The sequence below is a fragment of the Citrus sinensis genome, chromosome 7, assembly GCF_022201045.2.
Source record: "Citrus sinensis cultivar Valencia sweet orange chromosome 7, DVS_A1.0, whole genome shotgun sequence".
Taxonomy (NCBI): Eukaryota; Viridiplantae; Streptophyta; class Magnoliopsida; order Sapindales; family Rutaceae; genus Citrus; species Citrus sinensis.
The window spans coordinates 12171481-12189989 of NC_068562.1; the positions used below are offsets into that span (position 1 = coordinate 12171481).

Here is an 18509-nt window from a genome sequence, read left to right on the forward strand (position 1 = left end):
AGGTCAAATTTGGATTCCGGAGGTTTGAAAACCTTAAGATCAGTCAAGATCGGCTTAAAATTAGGTTTGTGTAAAAAGAGTTGACTTTTTCTGCTGACCGAGCACTGATTGGATGATGAAATGAGCTTACAATAGATATGAGTGCATGGGATAACTGGCAATTTTGACTAAATCTCAACCGTTCATGATTCAATGGCCATGATTGTGCCATGTGGTAGTGGTTGATGAAGCAAGTTGTAGGATCTGAATCTTTGTATACGGGTCGACCTGATCCGCCCATTAACTCGCCAAATCACAACCGTTCTTTGGCCAAATCGGACGAGTCAAACGATGCCACATGTGAAGTTGACTTTTGAAGTTTGACCAGCCATTGGATCTTGATCTAAAGGTTGTGAGAGCATGAAGCTTATGGAGCTTATGATGGACCGCAAAACACTGGATTATAAATTTATTTTTCTATAAATAGAGCCTCATTTTTATGTTTTTAATTATCTCTACATCTCTCTTCTTCTCAAATTCTCTCCATCTCCCTGTAATATTTTGTATAATTATTTTATTAAATAAATTTAGTTTTATTTTCAATTTTAGTTGTTTTTATTACTTTTAATTATAAGTAATTAAATTTTAATATTTCTTTTTATTTCAATTATGCTTAACTAAATAATATTAGTTGGGGTAAGGTGAAACTCTTAGGAAATAAATATGATTTAATCAAATTTTATTTTTAATTTTATAAATTAAATTATTTTCTATTTAATTTTATACATATTTTATATTTTAAAATTTTGATTTATTGTAGACAAACAAATAAATTTGGCACAATAAATTCTTAAGATCTTAATATAAGGTATGGTAAAATGGTATTTTGACTTATTGTAGACAAATTAAATTTTGACACAATAAATACTTAATCCATCATAAAATTAGAGGGAAAATAATAATAATTTATATAATTAATCTTTTGGGCAATAAATTTAAAAAAATAGCAAAAAGAATTTATTGAGTTTTATTTACTACTAAGAGTGGATCCACAATCCTAACTAGATCAATTTCATAATTTCATTTAAATTAAGTTGTTTTTATTCAAGTTTTTATTTCAATTTTTAGATAAAATAAATTAAATTAATTAAATCTTTTCTCTGTAGATCGACCTCAGACTCACCGAGGACTGACCAAGGTATAATACAACAAGACACTCTTATAATTAAGAGTTTAAAATTACTTTTAAGTTGTGTCATTTTGGATTGGTGAATTAGAATTATTGACAACGCTAACTTCATCTTCACAATTTGCAATCCAATAGCAGCAATTGTCACCGATAATGATATCTCCAATGATAATGACGATTTTATTATTATTATTGATAAAAAGTATTATAATTAATTAATATATTAATGTTAATATTATTATTATTAAGATTAACAATAATTATTAATAATAACAATTTTTTGAATAAAAATAATTACAATAATTTAAATATAAATTAATAATTATGACAATAATTAATTAATGTCTTTTTAATAATTTACTGATTATCACAGTTCAAGTAAACAAATTATTATGATTCCTATTCTCCATTTCCATTTCAGCTCACTCCGATTCCAATCCATTTCGACTTCTGCCTAAAAAACTCACCATTAGTGCTATAGTAATATTTCATATAGAGAAAAGTAAAATCTACACCTAAGATTAAGGTAAAGGACTTCAAAACTCTCTTTTGATTATAATACCTTTTGTCCTAATTAACTTAAAGATTTTGAATCTAATATTTTATAATAAATAAAAATATATTCCTAAAATAAATATAATATCAATATTTAAAGTATGTTTTAATATTTTACAATCTATCAGACACATTTTATTATATTAAAGTAAATTTTATAATAAATACAAACATACTATTAAAATGAATATACAAAAAAGTTTAGAGTATTTTGAATATTATATAAAATAATTTTAATATAATGCGTGAGATATATTTTATTAATTTAAAATGCTATTTTACCTAAAAATTTATTTATGATAAATTAATAATTATATTTTTAAAATTATTTTAAATATTATAAAAAATTTAATATTATTAGTGTTTTAGATAGATTAAATTATTTTAAAATGCCTTAATTGTTTTTACTTTTAACGTTACCGGCCTTTCTTATATTTTATTGCAGCTAACAAGAAAAAGCCAGATCATATTCCACAAAAGCAAAAGTGACAAAACAACCAGCTGGATTCTTTTATTAAACTACAAATTAAAGGATCCCATTATCTTACAACTAATGTAAGATACATCCCTCACATAAATAGTATATAAACTCCACATATATACTGTTCATGTGAGGAAATGTACCTTACATTAAGATAGTGTTTGCCCAAATTAAAATAGATTTTTTCGATGAACTACAAATTAAAGTGGATTCTTTTGAATATAGCTGGGGTTAGGGTAGGCTCTTTTATTTAAGGCAAGTCTAGAGTAGTCAAAGACGATTAGGCTCTTTTATTAAACTACAAATTGTATAGTCTTTTTCAAATTGTTCAGATGCTTATAAATTAGTGGCCCCTTGTAAATTTAACTGGAAGTGCCAATCAGAGAAAAGTTCAATTCTAAATAATTGTTCCGATATTTATAAATTGGTGGCCCCTACAATCCTCAATAATTGTTCCGATATGTATAAATTGATGGCCCCTACAATCCTCAATAATTGTTCCTATATTTGTAAATTGGTGGCCCCTTAGAAATTTAACCGCAAGTCTGCAAGTGACAATCGGAGAAAAGTCATAATTTACAATCTTCCAAGGGAAGTAGGGAACCAGGGGATATACAAAGATTAAGACATGTCATTCATTTTTTTGGCTGCATTCCCTTTCGTGTTCTTAATAATTGAAGACAGGTTGTTCATTACATGCTTACTTTTCAAATGTGGAGCCGCAGCTAATGTCGCTACTTTAATTTGGGATTAAATTAGGGAAACATTATATTGTAGTATGCACTAACTTGATGTTTATCTAAACTCCTTAAATTTAAGACAGATTATGGCATAAATAAGAATATAACGATAACAAAAGAGTATATAAAATATTTAGAGTATTTTGAATATTATATAAAATAATTTTAACATAATGCATGAGATATATTTTATTAATTTTAAATGCTATTTAACCTAAAGATGTATTTATGATAAATTAATGATTATATTTTTGAAATTATTTCAAATATTAAAAAATTAATATTATAGACTAAATTATTTATATTATTTTTTATTTATTAAAAAATTTTTAAGTCAATCTTTTTAATTACTATTCAAAGAATATAATGATTAAAAAAATCTTTATGCCTTCATTAAAAATTTAAAAATTTACATAACGATTTCTATAAATATTTAGGGTATATATGAAGCACGGTGGAGAAGCTTTATTTAATATTATTGATTTAAATAATATCTCAATTAAAAATGTACAGAGAAGAAATTTCGGTGGGTATTTTAGTCTTTTCAGCAATTATCATGACCAGATCTGCCTTTGGCCTTGAAACGTCGGTCAGAAAAGTTTTAAAGTGCTTTAATTGTTTTTAAGGCCGCTAATAACTCTGCTCGTGCAAGTTGAGGATAAATGTTAAATTAATTACAAAAGCAAAAGGCTAATTTATTGAAGACAAGTAAAGCAGTCACGAATGGTACATGCCTAATCTTTTCTATATTTACAGAAACACAATTTTTTTTCAATCCGCCGCAGCTTCTGTTAAAATTATCTTGGTTTCTCGTAGTTGATTTCTATTATCCCAAAAAAAAAAAAAAGGTAACTGTTGATGCCGAAAAATGATTTCAACAGCTGAATTTATTTTTTTTGGAGAATTACAGTGTGAATCCAAGCTCAAACGCAAGTCTGATCGCAACTTTCTATATCTGCTAATCAGAAAACACAGTTAGGATACGCCGGTGGGGTTTCGGCTAGACCTTCCGATACTTAAGTCAGAAATTATGTATAAAAGGAGAAAAATGAGAATGAAGAATTATGAATGAGTTAAAGTCAAGTAATTTTCCGGTAGAGGGGTTGAAAATCTTGTAGAAGCTTTGGTTGATTTTGCTAACCCCTTCACCTGATGCGCTCTTCAGTTTAAATAGACTCTTGGTCGTGTACGGTTACCTCCTTAACTTCAGAAGTTGCAAGTGGTTGTCAGTTGGAGGTGGTTTAAATAGATCGTGGCACACAACTTCCTTATAAATTAGGCCACGTTCTCTTAACTAGCAATTTTCCATGTCAAGCTAATTCTCAGGTCGGACAAGAGAATTTCAAGGTCGGATTACTTCACTTTCAGATTAGACAGATGAATTTCTCAGTCGCTCATATAACGTTAAGGTTGTATTCTTAAACTAAGTCATTCACATAGATCTTAGGTCGTACTTATAAACCAGGTCGCCAACATAGGCTCCAGGTTGTACTTATGAGGTTAGCTCAACAACAATAAGTTTTGAGTAGATTAGGATCGACTATATTTTGAGACACTACCAGAAAAATCCAACCCAAACACCAGTCCCCTAATTTTCAATACTGGAAAGTCATTGCCAGTGTTGGAAACTAATGGAAAACATTTCTCAAAACCCAATACCAGTCCCCTAGTTTTCAATACTGAGAAGATATGAACGGTATTGGAAACTAAAATAATTAAGAAAGAGCAATATAGCCACAAGCAAAAGAAAGACGGTGTAGAGCGGAACAATGAGCAAAGAGAAGAGTAAAAAGAAAACTTCAGGTGTGGACCAAGAAAATAACCATGACCAAATGCCTCGAGGTGATAGAGTCGGGGTTGAGGGTGAGGTCTTCCTAACTAGTAGGGTTGTTGAAGACCAAGAGAGAACTTCCTAAATTTAATTATTACAATGCTTGCCCTTTTTTGCAATATGAACTTGTGTAGACCGTATGCTACTGAACTTTATTTTGCCTTTGTAATCGGATAATTATTATGCTGACCTTGCCTTTTTTACTCTTTATTTACTAGGGTTGGTTATGAATTGCATTCCGTAGACTGAGCCCATTTAAGACTCTGTTGAGGTCAAACAAATAGATATGGTCAACTTTGGTAGCAATAACACCAAGCAATGACCTTGAATTCACCAAGATTCTATCATTTCGATATCAATCTTGATAAGGAAAATGTTGACCTCACGAAAATATCAACTTCAACAAGATAAATTGTTGACCTCAACAAGATAAATTGTTGACCTCAACAAGATAAATTGTTGACCTCAACAAGGTTAAGTGTAGAGCTAAAATGCCAACCTCACGACAAGGAAAATGTTGACCTCACGATAAGGAAAATGTTGACCTCACGAAAATGTCAACCTTAACAAAATAGATTGTCGACCTCAACAAGGTTAAGTGTAGAGCTAAAATGCTGAACTCACGATCTCACGACAAGGAAAATGTCAACCTCACGAAAATGTCAACCTCAACAAGATAGAGTGTTGAACGCAATAAGGTTAAAATGTAAAGCTAAAATGCCGACCTAAAAAAAAATTGAAAATTGGAGAACTTAAATGTTAAGCTTATGATCAACCTCAACAAGGCAATGACTGACCTCAATAAAATTGAAAATTGGGCAACGACCTCAACAAGGCAATGGCCGACCTCAACAAGGCAATGGCCGACCTTAAAAAAAATTAAAAATTGTAGAACTTAAATGTTAAGCTTATGGCCGACCTCAACAAAATTGAACATTGTAGAACGTAAATGTTAAGGCTATGGCCAAACTCCACGAGGCAATGACCAACCGCAATAAATAGAAAATTGTAGATTTTAACTTATGGCCGACCTCAATAAGGTAATGGTCGACCTCAACAAAATTAAACATTGTAGAACGTAAATGTTAAGGCTATGGGCAAACTCCATGAGGCAATGACAAACCTCAATAAATAGAAAATTGTAGAATTTAGCTTATGGCTGACCTCAATCAGGCAATAGCCGACCTCAACAAAATTGAACATTGTAGAACGTAAATGTTAAGGCTATGGCCAAACTCCACGAGGCAATGAGCAACTTCAATAAATAGAAAATTGTAGAACTTAGTTTATGGCTTACCTCAATAAGAAAATGGTCGACCTAAATAAAGTAAAGGCGAATTTCGATAAAATTGAAAAATGTAGATCTCAACAAGATAAAAGTTAAGGCTATCTAACCACAAGGTAATAGCTGTCTTCAATCTCAAAAAGGCCGAATTACAATTAGACCTCAACAAGGTCAAAATGACAATCTCGATCTCAATAAGATTTGATAAATTTTTCAGGTAGGACCTCAACAAGGCAGCAATGTCGATCTCAATCTCAATAAGATTGGATGAATTTTTCAGGTAGAATCTCCACAAAGCCGAAATGCCGATCTCAATCTCAATAAGATTGGATAAAATTTTCAGGTAGGACTTAAATAAGGCCGCAATGTCGATCTCAATCTCAATAAGATTGAATGAATTTTTTTCATGTCAGACCTCAGTAAAGTCGTCATGTCGATCTCAATCTCAATAAGATTAGATAAATCTTTTCACGTTGGACCTCAATACGGTCCAAAAATGCCGATCTCAATCTCAATAAGATTGGATAAAATTTTCAGGTAGGACCTCAACAAAGCTGCAATGTCGATCTCAATCTCAATAAGATTGGATGAATTTTTTCACGTTGGACCTCAGCAAGGCCGCCATGTCGATCTCAATCTCAATAATATTGGATAAATCTTTTCATGTTGGACCTCAATACGGTCCAAAAATGCCGATCTCAATCTCAATAAGATTGGGTAACTTTTTCATGTTGGACCTCAATAAGGTCACAAAGTTGATATCAATCTCAATAAGATTGAATAAATATTTTCACGTTGGACCTCAATACGGTCCAAAAATGCTGATCTCGATCTCAATCTCAATAAGATTGGGTAATTTTTTCACGTTGGACCTCAACAAGGTTGCAATATCGATATCAATCTCAATAAGATTGGATAAATTTTTTCACGTTGGACCTCAATAAGGTCCAAAAATGCCAATCTCAATCTCAATCAGTCTGGATAAATTTATTTCATATTGGACCTCAATCAAGTCCAAGTGTCGATCTCGATCTCAAATAAGACCGGTCACAAGTAGATAAGAAATAAAGTTGCACTTTTAAATAACCTCATTGATACTAATATAACAGAAGTTATAGAATTGAACGCATAACAAATTGAAATAACAAAGAAACAAACTTTCTTAGCATATTTAAAGAAAATAAACAAACAATATTTAAAGAAAATAAACAAACAAGGACATCATAAATAAGATATATCTTAACTGATAGTATTTTCGCAGGTGCTCTGCATTCCATGCCTTGCCAACGACCCTGCCATCCTGATAACTTAATTTATATGCCCCATTATCAAATTAGGGTAGCACTTTATATGGTCCTTCCCAGCTCGGCCCTAGAACTCCATCAATAAATCTGAAGCTCATTGGAGATGTCATCCATCATTTTTGTTCCCACTCTTACCACCCTGCTCGGATCAACCTCACTTATCGGCATGTTTCATTTCTTCATTAGGTCACTGTTGGCACAATCTATTCTCAGCTCGTGGGTCGATACTCGTGATCTGCATGGATTCTCTTGCAGCTGTAGCGTAACAACTTCGAGCTATTTGTTGCTGGCCCCTCATCACTCCAACCCCATATTGAACTCTAAACTTCACACGTTGCATGTGGGTTGAGCTCACGGCTCTTACTATCCTATTGAAAGGTCTACCCAAAATAAATTGATAAGGGTTGGGCTCATCAACTACCACCCATGTCACCATCACTGTCTTTTGTAGTGGGTTGGACTTTATTATCAGTGGCAAGTCAATCATCCCAAGGGGAATCAACTCAGCTCCGCCAAACCCTTTTAGTGATGTTCTGACGGGATCAAGCCTAAGGTCCCCTATTTGTAGATCTTCCAGGGTTTGCTTAAACAAAATGTCGACTGAGCTTCCTCCATATATAAGAGCTCGGTTCAAATCCTGCCCTACCAAGGTAACCTTCACTATGAGCGCATCCTCATGTGGATGTGCGACCGCTTCCTCGTCCTCGTCTGTGAACATGATCGGCACCCTTTGAACCCGTTGCTTCTTTGGTATTGAAACATTAAAATTCAACTTATAACTTTCTAATGACTATCTACTATAATTTCTCCTTGAACGATTTGAGTCTCCTACTAGGGTCGGCCCTCCCATAATCATCATCGCTACATTATCTCTGATGTCTCCTCTTCTCCCACCTATTCCTTGGTCATTCACATACTCCTTTAGATATTGATTTTGCACTAGCCACAAAATCTGTTCTTTCAAGTCTATGTAATCTGCAGTTCCATGTCCGAACACAATGTGAAACTCGCAATACTTGTGGTGAGCACTTCTGCCCAGACTTCTTACAATTGGCTTTGGCGGTTTAAGTAGCCCCTTCTTTTCTACTACAACATATATTTCCGCTCTGCTTTTGTTCGATGGTGTGTATCTTCCACTCTACTCTAATAAGTTCACCCCATGGTCAGATCTCGATACTCTCTGTTCTATAGGCAGTGGCAACCTATTGTAGTCTCTTGCTCGGTTCTCCCTTTAGTTCATCTCATAATTATTTCCTCTATCTCGGCCCCATCCCATTAATGAGATTTATCTCATTTCACGATTTCTTTCCCAATCTCGACCCGACCTTTCTGGTCATCTGTAATTGAACAACTCTCCGCCGTAATGACGTCTATCATCCGAGTTCCTCCTCGAGCTATACTCGAGGTTATCACTTGACCCTCTCTCTGCTCTTCCATTCTCCTATTTTCTTCCTCTGCATCTTCAGTTTTCATATCTAATTTTGTCTAGTCGTACGCCTCAGCGTATGTTGTTATCCCCTTGTTATATAAGCTATTCCATAATCGATTGATTCTCAACTCCTTCTTTAATCCCTCTAGAACATCTGGAAGATCAAAGGCCCCTAGATCGGTAACCTCTCTATGATACCTGGTCACAAAACTCGTCAAACTTTCAAATTCTCCTTGGACCAATTTTGTCAAGCTGCTCATATCCTGCTCTGATATGCATGAACCTCTAAAATGCATAGCGGAAAGCACACATAACTCCTTGAAATTTCCTATGCTTCTATTCTTTAATCTCCGGTACCATTCCCATGCTTGTCCATCTAGAGTTAAGGGAAAAATACGGCACCTTTGAAAATCATTCAAACCTTGAATTACAGTCATCTCATTAAACTTCTCCACATGATGATTTGGGTCAGTTTTTCCTTCATACACCAAGACTTGAACCACATACTTGGGTGGCAAAGTTACTGCCATCACTTCAGGTACCAAGGGGGACTCGTCATCGAGTAACAGCCTTCCTACCACTTTCTTGCCCTCTGTTTTCGCCTCTAATACCTCTAAGGTTTTTTGAAATTGCAGCATTCGTTGCTCAAGCTCATTTGCCCGTTGGGGTCTCTCAGCTCTTCCCTCTCTCTTTCTTGATTCAAGTCATTGATTCTCCCCCTCAACTCATTCACTTGTTCTCCTGCACTTCTATTCTTTTGTCGTACCCCAACTTGTGGTAGTCCCATTCCGCTCTGCTGTTCACCATCAAGCTCTTCCCTCTCTCGCGCTCCACTACATTTTGGATCACTAGCTCGAACGTGAGCCTCTCTGACTTGGGCATCAACCAGCCCCCGATCATCTTCTCAAATCTCGCCATTTGCCTCTCAATCCCTTCTCTCCATCTCTTATCTGCCGTGGCATTCATTTCCTCAGCCAATTGGCGCAAGGTCTACGTATCTTCATCCTTATCATCTATCACTATTTTGTAATCCGATAGCTTCTCCTTCTAAATCTTCAAACGTATGGCTTTTCGCACTGATCCCCACAGATAGCGTCAAGATGTTGATGCTGAAAAACGACATGAACAGCTGAATTTGTTTCTTTTGGGGAATTACAATGTGAATTTAAGCTCAAACGCAAGTCTGAACGCAACTTTCTATATCTACCAACCAGAAAACACAGTTAGGATATGCCGGTGGGGTTCCGGCGCAGACCCTCCGATGCTTAAGTCAAATTATGTATAAAAGGAGAAAAATAAGAATGAAGAATTATGAATGAGTTAAAGTCAAGTAATTTTCCAGTAGAGGGGCTAAAAATCTTGTAGAAGCTTCAGTGAATTTTGCTAACCCCTTCACCTGATGCGCTCTTCAATTTAAATAGACTCTTGGTCATGTACGGTTACCTCCTTAACTTCAGCCCGCTTTCTTCAGTAGTTGCAAGTGGTTGTCAGTTGGAGGTGGTTTAAATAGATCGTGGCACACAACTTCCTTATAAATTAGGCCACGTTCTCTTAACTAGCAATTTTTCATGTCAAGCTAATTCATTGGTCGGACAAGAGAATTTCAAGGTCGGATTACTTCACTTTCATATCAGACAGATGAATTTGTTAGTCGCTCATATAGCGTTGGGGTTGTATTATTAAACTAAGTCATTCACATAGATCTTAGGTCGTACTTGTAAACCAAGTCGCCAACATAGGCTTCAGGTTGTACTTATGAGGTCAACTCAACAACAATAAGTTTTGAGTAAATTAGTATCGACTATATTTTGAGACACTACAAAAAAAATCCAACCCAAACAGTAACATTTTGCAAATCTCAATCGACGGTGCTATTTTCAATCGTTGCCTGGATTGCTTTCTTGGAAAAGCAGCATCTATAAGAAACCTGCAAAAAAATGTTGTAGCCTTGGAGACTGAATTGGGAAAACTAATCGAAGCAAAGAACGATGTGGTGGCGAGGGTCGTCAACGCTGAAAGGCAACAAACGATGACAAGGCTGAACAAAGTTCAAGGCTGGCTTTCGAGGGTGGACGCTGTTAAAGCTGAAGCTGATGAATTGATAAGACATGGCCCTCAAGAAATTGAGAAACTATAACTTAGAGGCTACTGTTCCAAGAACTGCAAGTCAAGCTAAAAGTTTGGCAAAAAAGTGGCTAAAAAGCTAAGAGACGCCGGGACTTTAATGGCCAATGGAGCATTTGAAGTGGTAGCTGAGAGAGCTCCAGAATCAGTAGCGGATGAAAGGCCTATCGAGCCCACAGTAGTAGGCCTGCAATTGCAACTCGAGCATGTTTGGAGATGTCTTGAAGGAGAATCAGTCGGAATTGTTGGCCTATACGGCATGGGCGGTGTCGGTAAAACTACACTATTGACCCATATCAACAACAAATTTCTTGAGAGTCCAACTAATTTTAATTATGTGATATGGGTCGTAATGTCAAAAGACTCGCGACTTGAAAACATTCAAGAAACTATCGGGGAGTAGATTGGTTTGTAAAAATTTGCCAATTTACACAGCAAACAATTTCCACCCAATTAATGTTTTTTAGAAAATTGTAAAAATTTGGAGTTATGAAAATAGAAACTATATAATAAGAAGAAATAATTTAAGATTTTAAGATTTATATATATTTTATAAATAAAACATTAAAAGAGATGCTTGTTATTACGATGAAATTTTATGAGTAAGATGATTAACTTTAATATATGAGTTTGTATTTTATAAATTAATCAGAGGTATTTTAGAAAATAAATTCAAAATGGGAGTTATAAGAGTTTTAGAGTGGTGTTAAAAGCTCAACTCTTTTGAATTTTACTGCCCAATTATATAGTACATTAGCGTGATTGTTATGTATTCATTTTTTTCAGATACAACAAACGAGCTGCGTAGTGCTCAAATAACAAAAATTAATAATTTCACACACCCATATACATATATGTATACATATAGATACATATTATATTTAATTAAGCAAAAGAAAGAACCCCCTGTACGACGCCAGTGAGAAGAGAGAGAGAGAGAGAGAGAGGAAGAGAGCTTTTTGTGTTATATTTCATAATTTTTATTTAATTAAAAATATTTGTAGTTTGGATTTGGGCGCCCCAAAGAATTTCTAAATCAAAACCTTAATTTTTATTAGGTCTTGAGCCTATTCTCGAAATAGATCCTATTATATTCTTAGGTGGTGTTTGGTTTTAAGAAAATGGAAGAGAGGAGAGGTGAAAAAAGAAGATGAACGGAGAGGTGATGAGAGGAAAAGAGTGTAAAAATTAATTGTTATTGTTTGGTTTCACATTAAATTTGAAAGGAAAAGAAATTACATATTTTTTATTTGGACGAATATACCCACTATTTTAATGCTAATATTGTTAATAAATTAAAAAATAATAAAACTATGAATTAATTTAATCTAGAAATTACCTAATTAAATTAAAAAATTATTTTTTAAAAAAATACAGCATTTGGCCATGGACAGCCTCCACGTTGACCACCGTTGACTGGCGAATTTGACTGTCGTTGACCGTCATTTTTCATCGCGTTAAATGCATAATAATAATAAGAAATGAATGATTTATTCATTGGAAGTGTTAATTTTGCAGAAAATACACTATATAGTAGGAAATATGAGAGTTAAAATTTTCCCAAGCATTTAAACAAGACTTGAGGTAAATAACAATGTATATTAGCATTTTTAATCTCATAGCATTGTAGATGGACTCATGAGGATTCCATTGATACCGGTTTTGATGAAAAAGTGCGTCTCCGGCGAAACTCCGACGAGTCACTTTACTGTTTTTTCTTTTTTCAAATAAGTTTATCCTATTAATTTAAGAAAATAAATATAAATTATTTGTACTTTAATTTATTTAACATTGATTTTGTTTAGAGGATAATATTGGAATTTTTGTGTTTAAATAGATAAGAAATTTAAAATCTTTAGTCATTGATAAGAAATACAAATTCTTCAAATTGATGGAAATTCAATTCCATTAAACTTGGTCCAAGTAGAAAAGAAATCAATTTTTTTTGGCTCTCCCCACTTCCCTACCCCTAAGCAAACATGGCCTTATGGTTTTTGAGAACTCATACCAAATTCAAATTAATCAGGAGCCCACGGGTCCCGGGGCTCGCGGGAAAGTTGCCATCCCTACCTTCATCTGACGGAAAGTCCCTACAAACAAATGTTTCTTTATTTATTTATTTTTATAAAAGAAATTTCAGTTTGAATGTCTTTTGGACGTTTCCAATTGTCATGATTAGCCCTTGAACCTTTGGTCAAAAAAGTATTATCACGCGTTGATTGTTTGTATCGCAAATGCTAGTGGCATTTGAAAGTTGATATAATTAATTACAATCTACAAATGTTTAACAAAAAAGTGGGATGGATATGGCACAAAAGTAAAGCAAGCAGGATTCGTTGAAAAAGCTATTTTGACACCTACTTCGGTTATAAAATTTTCAAAAAAAAAAAAAAATTTTGATTAAAAGTAAATTGTATAGGTTCAACTACCGTGCACTTGGTGCATGGGACATGTATTTTGTCTATATATAAGTTACCCGTCAGATATAACATAGAACTTGCTTCAACGGCATAGATGTATTCTCTTTAGTTTTTAACATTGACATCTATGTTGTTTTTCAAAAAAGAAAAATAGTGAAAGGTTTGACACATAATTTTAGATTATTTTTAAATTTTATATTTTAATCAATTGATTTAATTTACTGTTAAAATTAATGACAGTATAAGCGTAATAACTTGAAAAAACTTTTTAATACATAATTTTTTTTATTTTTTGAAAATAATATAATATCAATTTAATCTATAATAAATAATTTTAACATATAATTAAATTTTAATTTATCAATAATAATATGACCAAATGACAATGTTAAAGAATTTCATTATAATCAACTATGATTTAGTATTCAAATATAAATAATAGAAATATACTCTAAGTGTAAATAATAGAAATATATCAAACTTATATGTTAAAATTTCAAAACTTTTAATTTTTTCACTTTTCAGCAAACAAGAGGGAGTAATTTACCAAAAACAAGGGGTATCGTACACCTGGGGCACCATAGCTTCCTCCAAATTGTATAAAAAATAGAAATATTTTTAGTCTCCAAATTGTATAAAAAAGTAAAAATATTTTGACTAAAAGTAAATTGTGCGTAACTACTTTAATATTTTATTTCTTTCATAACTTTATCAAAATCTTGTCATCAAATATTTTATCAATGTAACGCTGTAAACAGCAAATTAAAGTTTAATTATTTAATTACAACTGGCAAAAGAGACGTTTAATTATTTAATTACAAGCGGGATAGTCTCTTTTGTTGAAGGAAATTAAAGTTTAGTTATTTAAATCGAGCACGCGTAATCTTTTCAAGCACAAACAAAAGAGATCATAATTCAAAGTTGATGTTCTCTTCACAGCAGCTTCTATTCATCGAACTCCATCGTTAAAATTTCCTTGGTTTTTCCTGGTTGAATTCTCATCCAAAATATGGGTAACATTTTCCAAATCACATGCGACGGCGCTCTCTTTAACCGTTGCCTGGATTGCTTTCTTGGAAAAGCAGCATATATAAAAAACCTCAAACAAAATCTTGCAGACTTGGAGACTGAATTGGGAAAACTAATCGACGCAAAGGAAGATGTGATGAGGGAGGTCAACGCTGCTGAAAGGCACCCAATGATGAAAAGGCTGACCAAAGTTGAAGGCTGGCTTTCGAGGGTCGAAGCTGCTAAATCCGACGGTGACAAATTGATAGCATTTGGCTCTCAAGAAATTAAGAAACTATGTCTTGGAGGCTACTGTTCCAAGAACTGCAAGTCAAGCTACGAGTTTGGCAAACAAGTGGCTAGAAAGCTAGGAGATGTCAAGACTTTAATGGCTGAAGAAGCTTTTGAAAAGGTAGCTGAGGAAGTACAACCACCTTTGGTAGATGAGAGACCCACCGAGCCAACCGTAGTAGGCTTCCAATCACAATTTGAACAAGTCTGCAAATGTCTTGAAGAAGAATCAGTCAGAATTGTTGGCCTATACGGCATGGGCGGTGTCGGTAAAACCACACTATTGACTCATATCCACAATAACTTTCTTCAGAGTCCAACTTTTAATTGTGTGATATGGGTCCTAGTGTCAAAAGATCTGCGACTTGAAAACATTCAAGAAACTATCGGGGATCTGCGACTTGAAAACATTCAAGAAACTATCGGGGAGCAGATTGGTTTGTTAAACGATACATGGAAAAATAAACGAATTGAACAGAAAGCTCAAGACATCTTCAGGATTTTGAAGGAGAAGAAGTTTTTGCTGTTGCTAGATGACTTATGGCAGCGGGTTGATTTAACAAAAGTGGGCGTCCCTCTTCCTGGCCCGCAAAATAATGCATCCAAAGTGGTATTCACAACCCGTTCCGAAGAAGTTTGTGGTTTGATGGGAGCTCACACGAGGTTTAAAGTGGCGTGCCTGTCAAATATCGATGCTTGGGAATTGTTTCGGCAGAACGTTGGAGAAGAAACTCTGAACAGTGATCCCGATATTCTTCAACTCGCCCAAGCAGCAGCCAGAGAGTGTGATGGTTTGCCACTAGCACTTATTACCATTGGCCGAGCTATGGCTTGCAAGAAGACACCTGACGAATGGATTTACGATATTGAGGTGCTAAGAACATCAAGTTCTCAGTTCCCAGGTTTGGGAAATGAGGTTTATCCTCTTTTAAAATTCAGTTACGATAGATTGCCGAGTGACACAATTAAATCATGTCTCTTATATTGTAGTTTATATCCAGAAGATTATTGCATTTCTAAAGAGAAATTGATAGACTGTTGGATCGGCGAGGGATTTTTGACAGAAAGGGACAGGATTGGAGAACAAAAAGAAGGATACCATATTCTGGGCATTCTTCTTCATGCCTGCTTACTGGAAGAGGGAGGAGACGGTGAAGTAAAAATGCACGACGTGATTCGAGATATGGCAATATGGATAGCATGCGACATTGAAAAGGAGAAGGAGAATTTTTTTGTTAATGCTGGCGTTGGATTAGTTGAAGCACCCGATGTCACAGGATGGGAAAAGGCGAGGAGATTGTCACTGATGCACAATCAAATTACGAATCTATCAGAGATTCCTACATGTCCTCATCTCCTTACTTTTTTCCTTAACAAAAATAGGTTTCAGATGATCCCCAATGACTTCTTCCAATTTATGCCCTCCCTCAAAGTTTTAAATCTGTCATACAGCAAACTAACCAGCTTACCATTGGGGATTTCAAAGTTGGTTTCACTGCAACATCTTGACCTGTCAGAATCCGACATAGAAGAGTTGCCAGGAGAGTTAAAGGCATTGGTAAATCTTAAATGTTTGGATTTGGAATATACAGGGAATTTAATTACAATTCCACGTCAACTAATATCTAATCTTTCAAGGTTACATGTGTTGAGAATGTTTGGTGCTGGTCATAATGCCTTTGATGAAGCATCAAAAGACAGCAGTTTATTTGGTGGGGGTGAATTCATAGTAGAGGAACTGCTTGGTTTGAAATCTTTAGAGGTGATTAGCTTCACCTTGAGAAGTTCTCATGGTCTCCAAATGATTTTGAGCTCGGATCAGTTACGAAGTTGCACTCGAGCACTCTCATTCCAATGCTTCAACGATTCGACATCGCTTGAAGTTTCAGCTTTGGCAGATCTGAAGCAACTTAAAATGTTGCGGATTGCAAGGAGTGAAATATTGGAGGAATTAAAGATGGATTGTGCAGGGGAAGTTCGACAGTTTGTTTTCCATAGTCTCAATAAGGTTGAAATATACGGTTGCAGTAAATTGAAGGACTTGACATTCCTTGTTTTCGCTCCAAACCTCAAGTCTATTAAAGTAACAGGTTCCCATGCTATGGAAGCAATCATAAGTGTGGGTAAATTTGCAGAAGTTCCAGAGGTAATGGCAAATTTAAACCCATTTGCAAAACTCCAAAATCTTGAAGTAATTGGTGCGATAAATTTGAAGAGCATTTACTGGAAGCCCCTGCGCTTCCCACATCTGAAAACAATGAGTTTCTTTCATTGCAACAAGCTTAAAATGCTTCCACTTGATTCCAATAGTGCAAGAGAGCATAGCATTGTTATTCGTGGAGACAGAATGTGGTGGGCACAGCTTCAATGGGAGGATGAAGCCACTCGAAATGCTTTTCTTCCCTGTTTCAAATCTTGAGCAGAGATCACATTTGAATAATTTCTGGTGCGTGCTTTTTCTTACATTATTCTTCTTGTTAATTTCCTTCATGCAGACATCTGCACCTAATAACTCGTTACTTCAAATATTCTCTAAATTATTTGAGGGTACTCGCCCCTGCACATAATGTATATTTATATCTAATTAAATTTTTTAAAAAGTCAATATTATATTTTTTATGTCATTAAATAAAGTCTTGTTATTTTATCGAATTATATTCAACTTGAAAATAGTTCTAGCTTTTAGATATAAGTTATGTAAGTACAAGTTCAAAGTGTATCAGCATTAAATTACTCATATTCAATCATTTATAATCTGATGTTGAAAAAAAAATGTCATTCAATCATATGCATTTAACTAAATTCAAATATAATCTAAATTCAGATACGTTAAAATTATTTGGGAAAAAAAAGCGCCACAACTCTATATTGTTTATTGAGTAAACCAGATATTAACTCTATCATGAACGTAATAGCCTCCAGCATTTTTTATTATCTGTTCAAACCATATTTTATTATTTTAATTTATTTATATTCATTGCATTTCAATTAGGTCATGTTTTCTTTTGTTTTCTGTTTTATATTCTTTGATCATTTTGGCAACATGGAGTACTATGATTAATCATTTTGTACTGGTCTCAAATTTCAGTCGGATTATCTGCGGAAAATATCTCTGAAGATGCTTTCAATGGAGTCCAGTACTCAGAATGCGATGCCTAATCCTTTGCAATCCAACAATGCTAGCAGGAGCAACGAACCCCCTCATCCAGGTAGTGACGTGGAATAGTAAATGCAGCTTCACTTTCAATTTGTCTCTGAAACCGCTCCCTATAATCAATCCTAGCATTCTTATGTGTTCTTAACTTCTGCAGCCTGAATATTTCTTCCTCGACAATCAAAGTCATAACAGTATGATTGGCTGGAGTAGCTTTCCTCCAGACCCCTCATTATAGTTATAAATAATTCCGATATTTGATATCATGATCGGGGATTTCAGAGCTTAGAAAATATGATTTGTACCCATATGTGTCTGATCATGAGAAGTTTGAAAATATACATCAAAAACTGTATGGATTGGAAAAATATAATCTTATTATGGTGTGTTAAATCGTCATTTGATGAACGGATTTGGGATACATTATAATATGATGTCATTATTAATTAGGGTGTGTTTTTGGAAGTGCTTAATTATATTCGTTTAATGTGTATTTCTTTTATCACTTTTGAAAAGAATTCTTAAATATTTAAATATTTCAATGTTTATATCTTAACTTCAAATATAATAAAATAAAATAAAATAACTGTTCTCCAATATGAGGGTCCGAACTAAGGGTCTACGTCAATAACATGAAATATAATAATTTTTGTAAATTTTTCTTAAATTCAAAATAAATTTTGTTACTGATTCAAATGTTTAACAAAATGTGGCAGCTT

At 34.1% G+C, this 18509-nt stretch overlaps 1 protein-coding gene across 2 annotated transcripts; it reads left to right on the forward strand.

Moving 5' to 3' along the window:
- Positions 1-14212: 14212 nt before the first annotated feature.
- On the forward strand, positions 14213-18263 carry LOC127903797 (probable disease resistance protein At5g63020). Of its 2 annotated transcripts, XR_008056630.1 has the most exons (3): positions 14213-17082; positions 17725-17845; positions 17948-18263. XR_008056630.1 is itself a non-coding variant. In XM_052444846.1 (2 exons), the coding sequence occupies exon 1, from the start codon at positions 14347-14349 to the stop codon at positions 17053-17055; it is 2709 nt and encodes a 902-aa protein (XP_052300806.1). In that variant the 5' UTR covers positions 14213-14346; the 3' UTR covers positions 17056-17082; positions 17725-18263. The 2 variants fall into 2 exon arrangements, 1 of the variants encoding a protein (XP_052300806.1); XM_052444846.1 differs by having other exon boundaries at positions 17725-18263.
- The last annotated feature ends 246 nt before the right edge of the window (positions 18264-18509 follow it).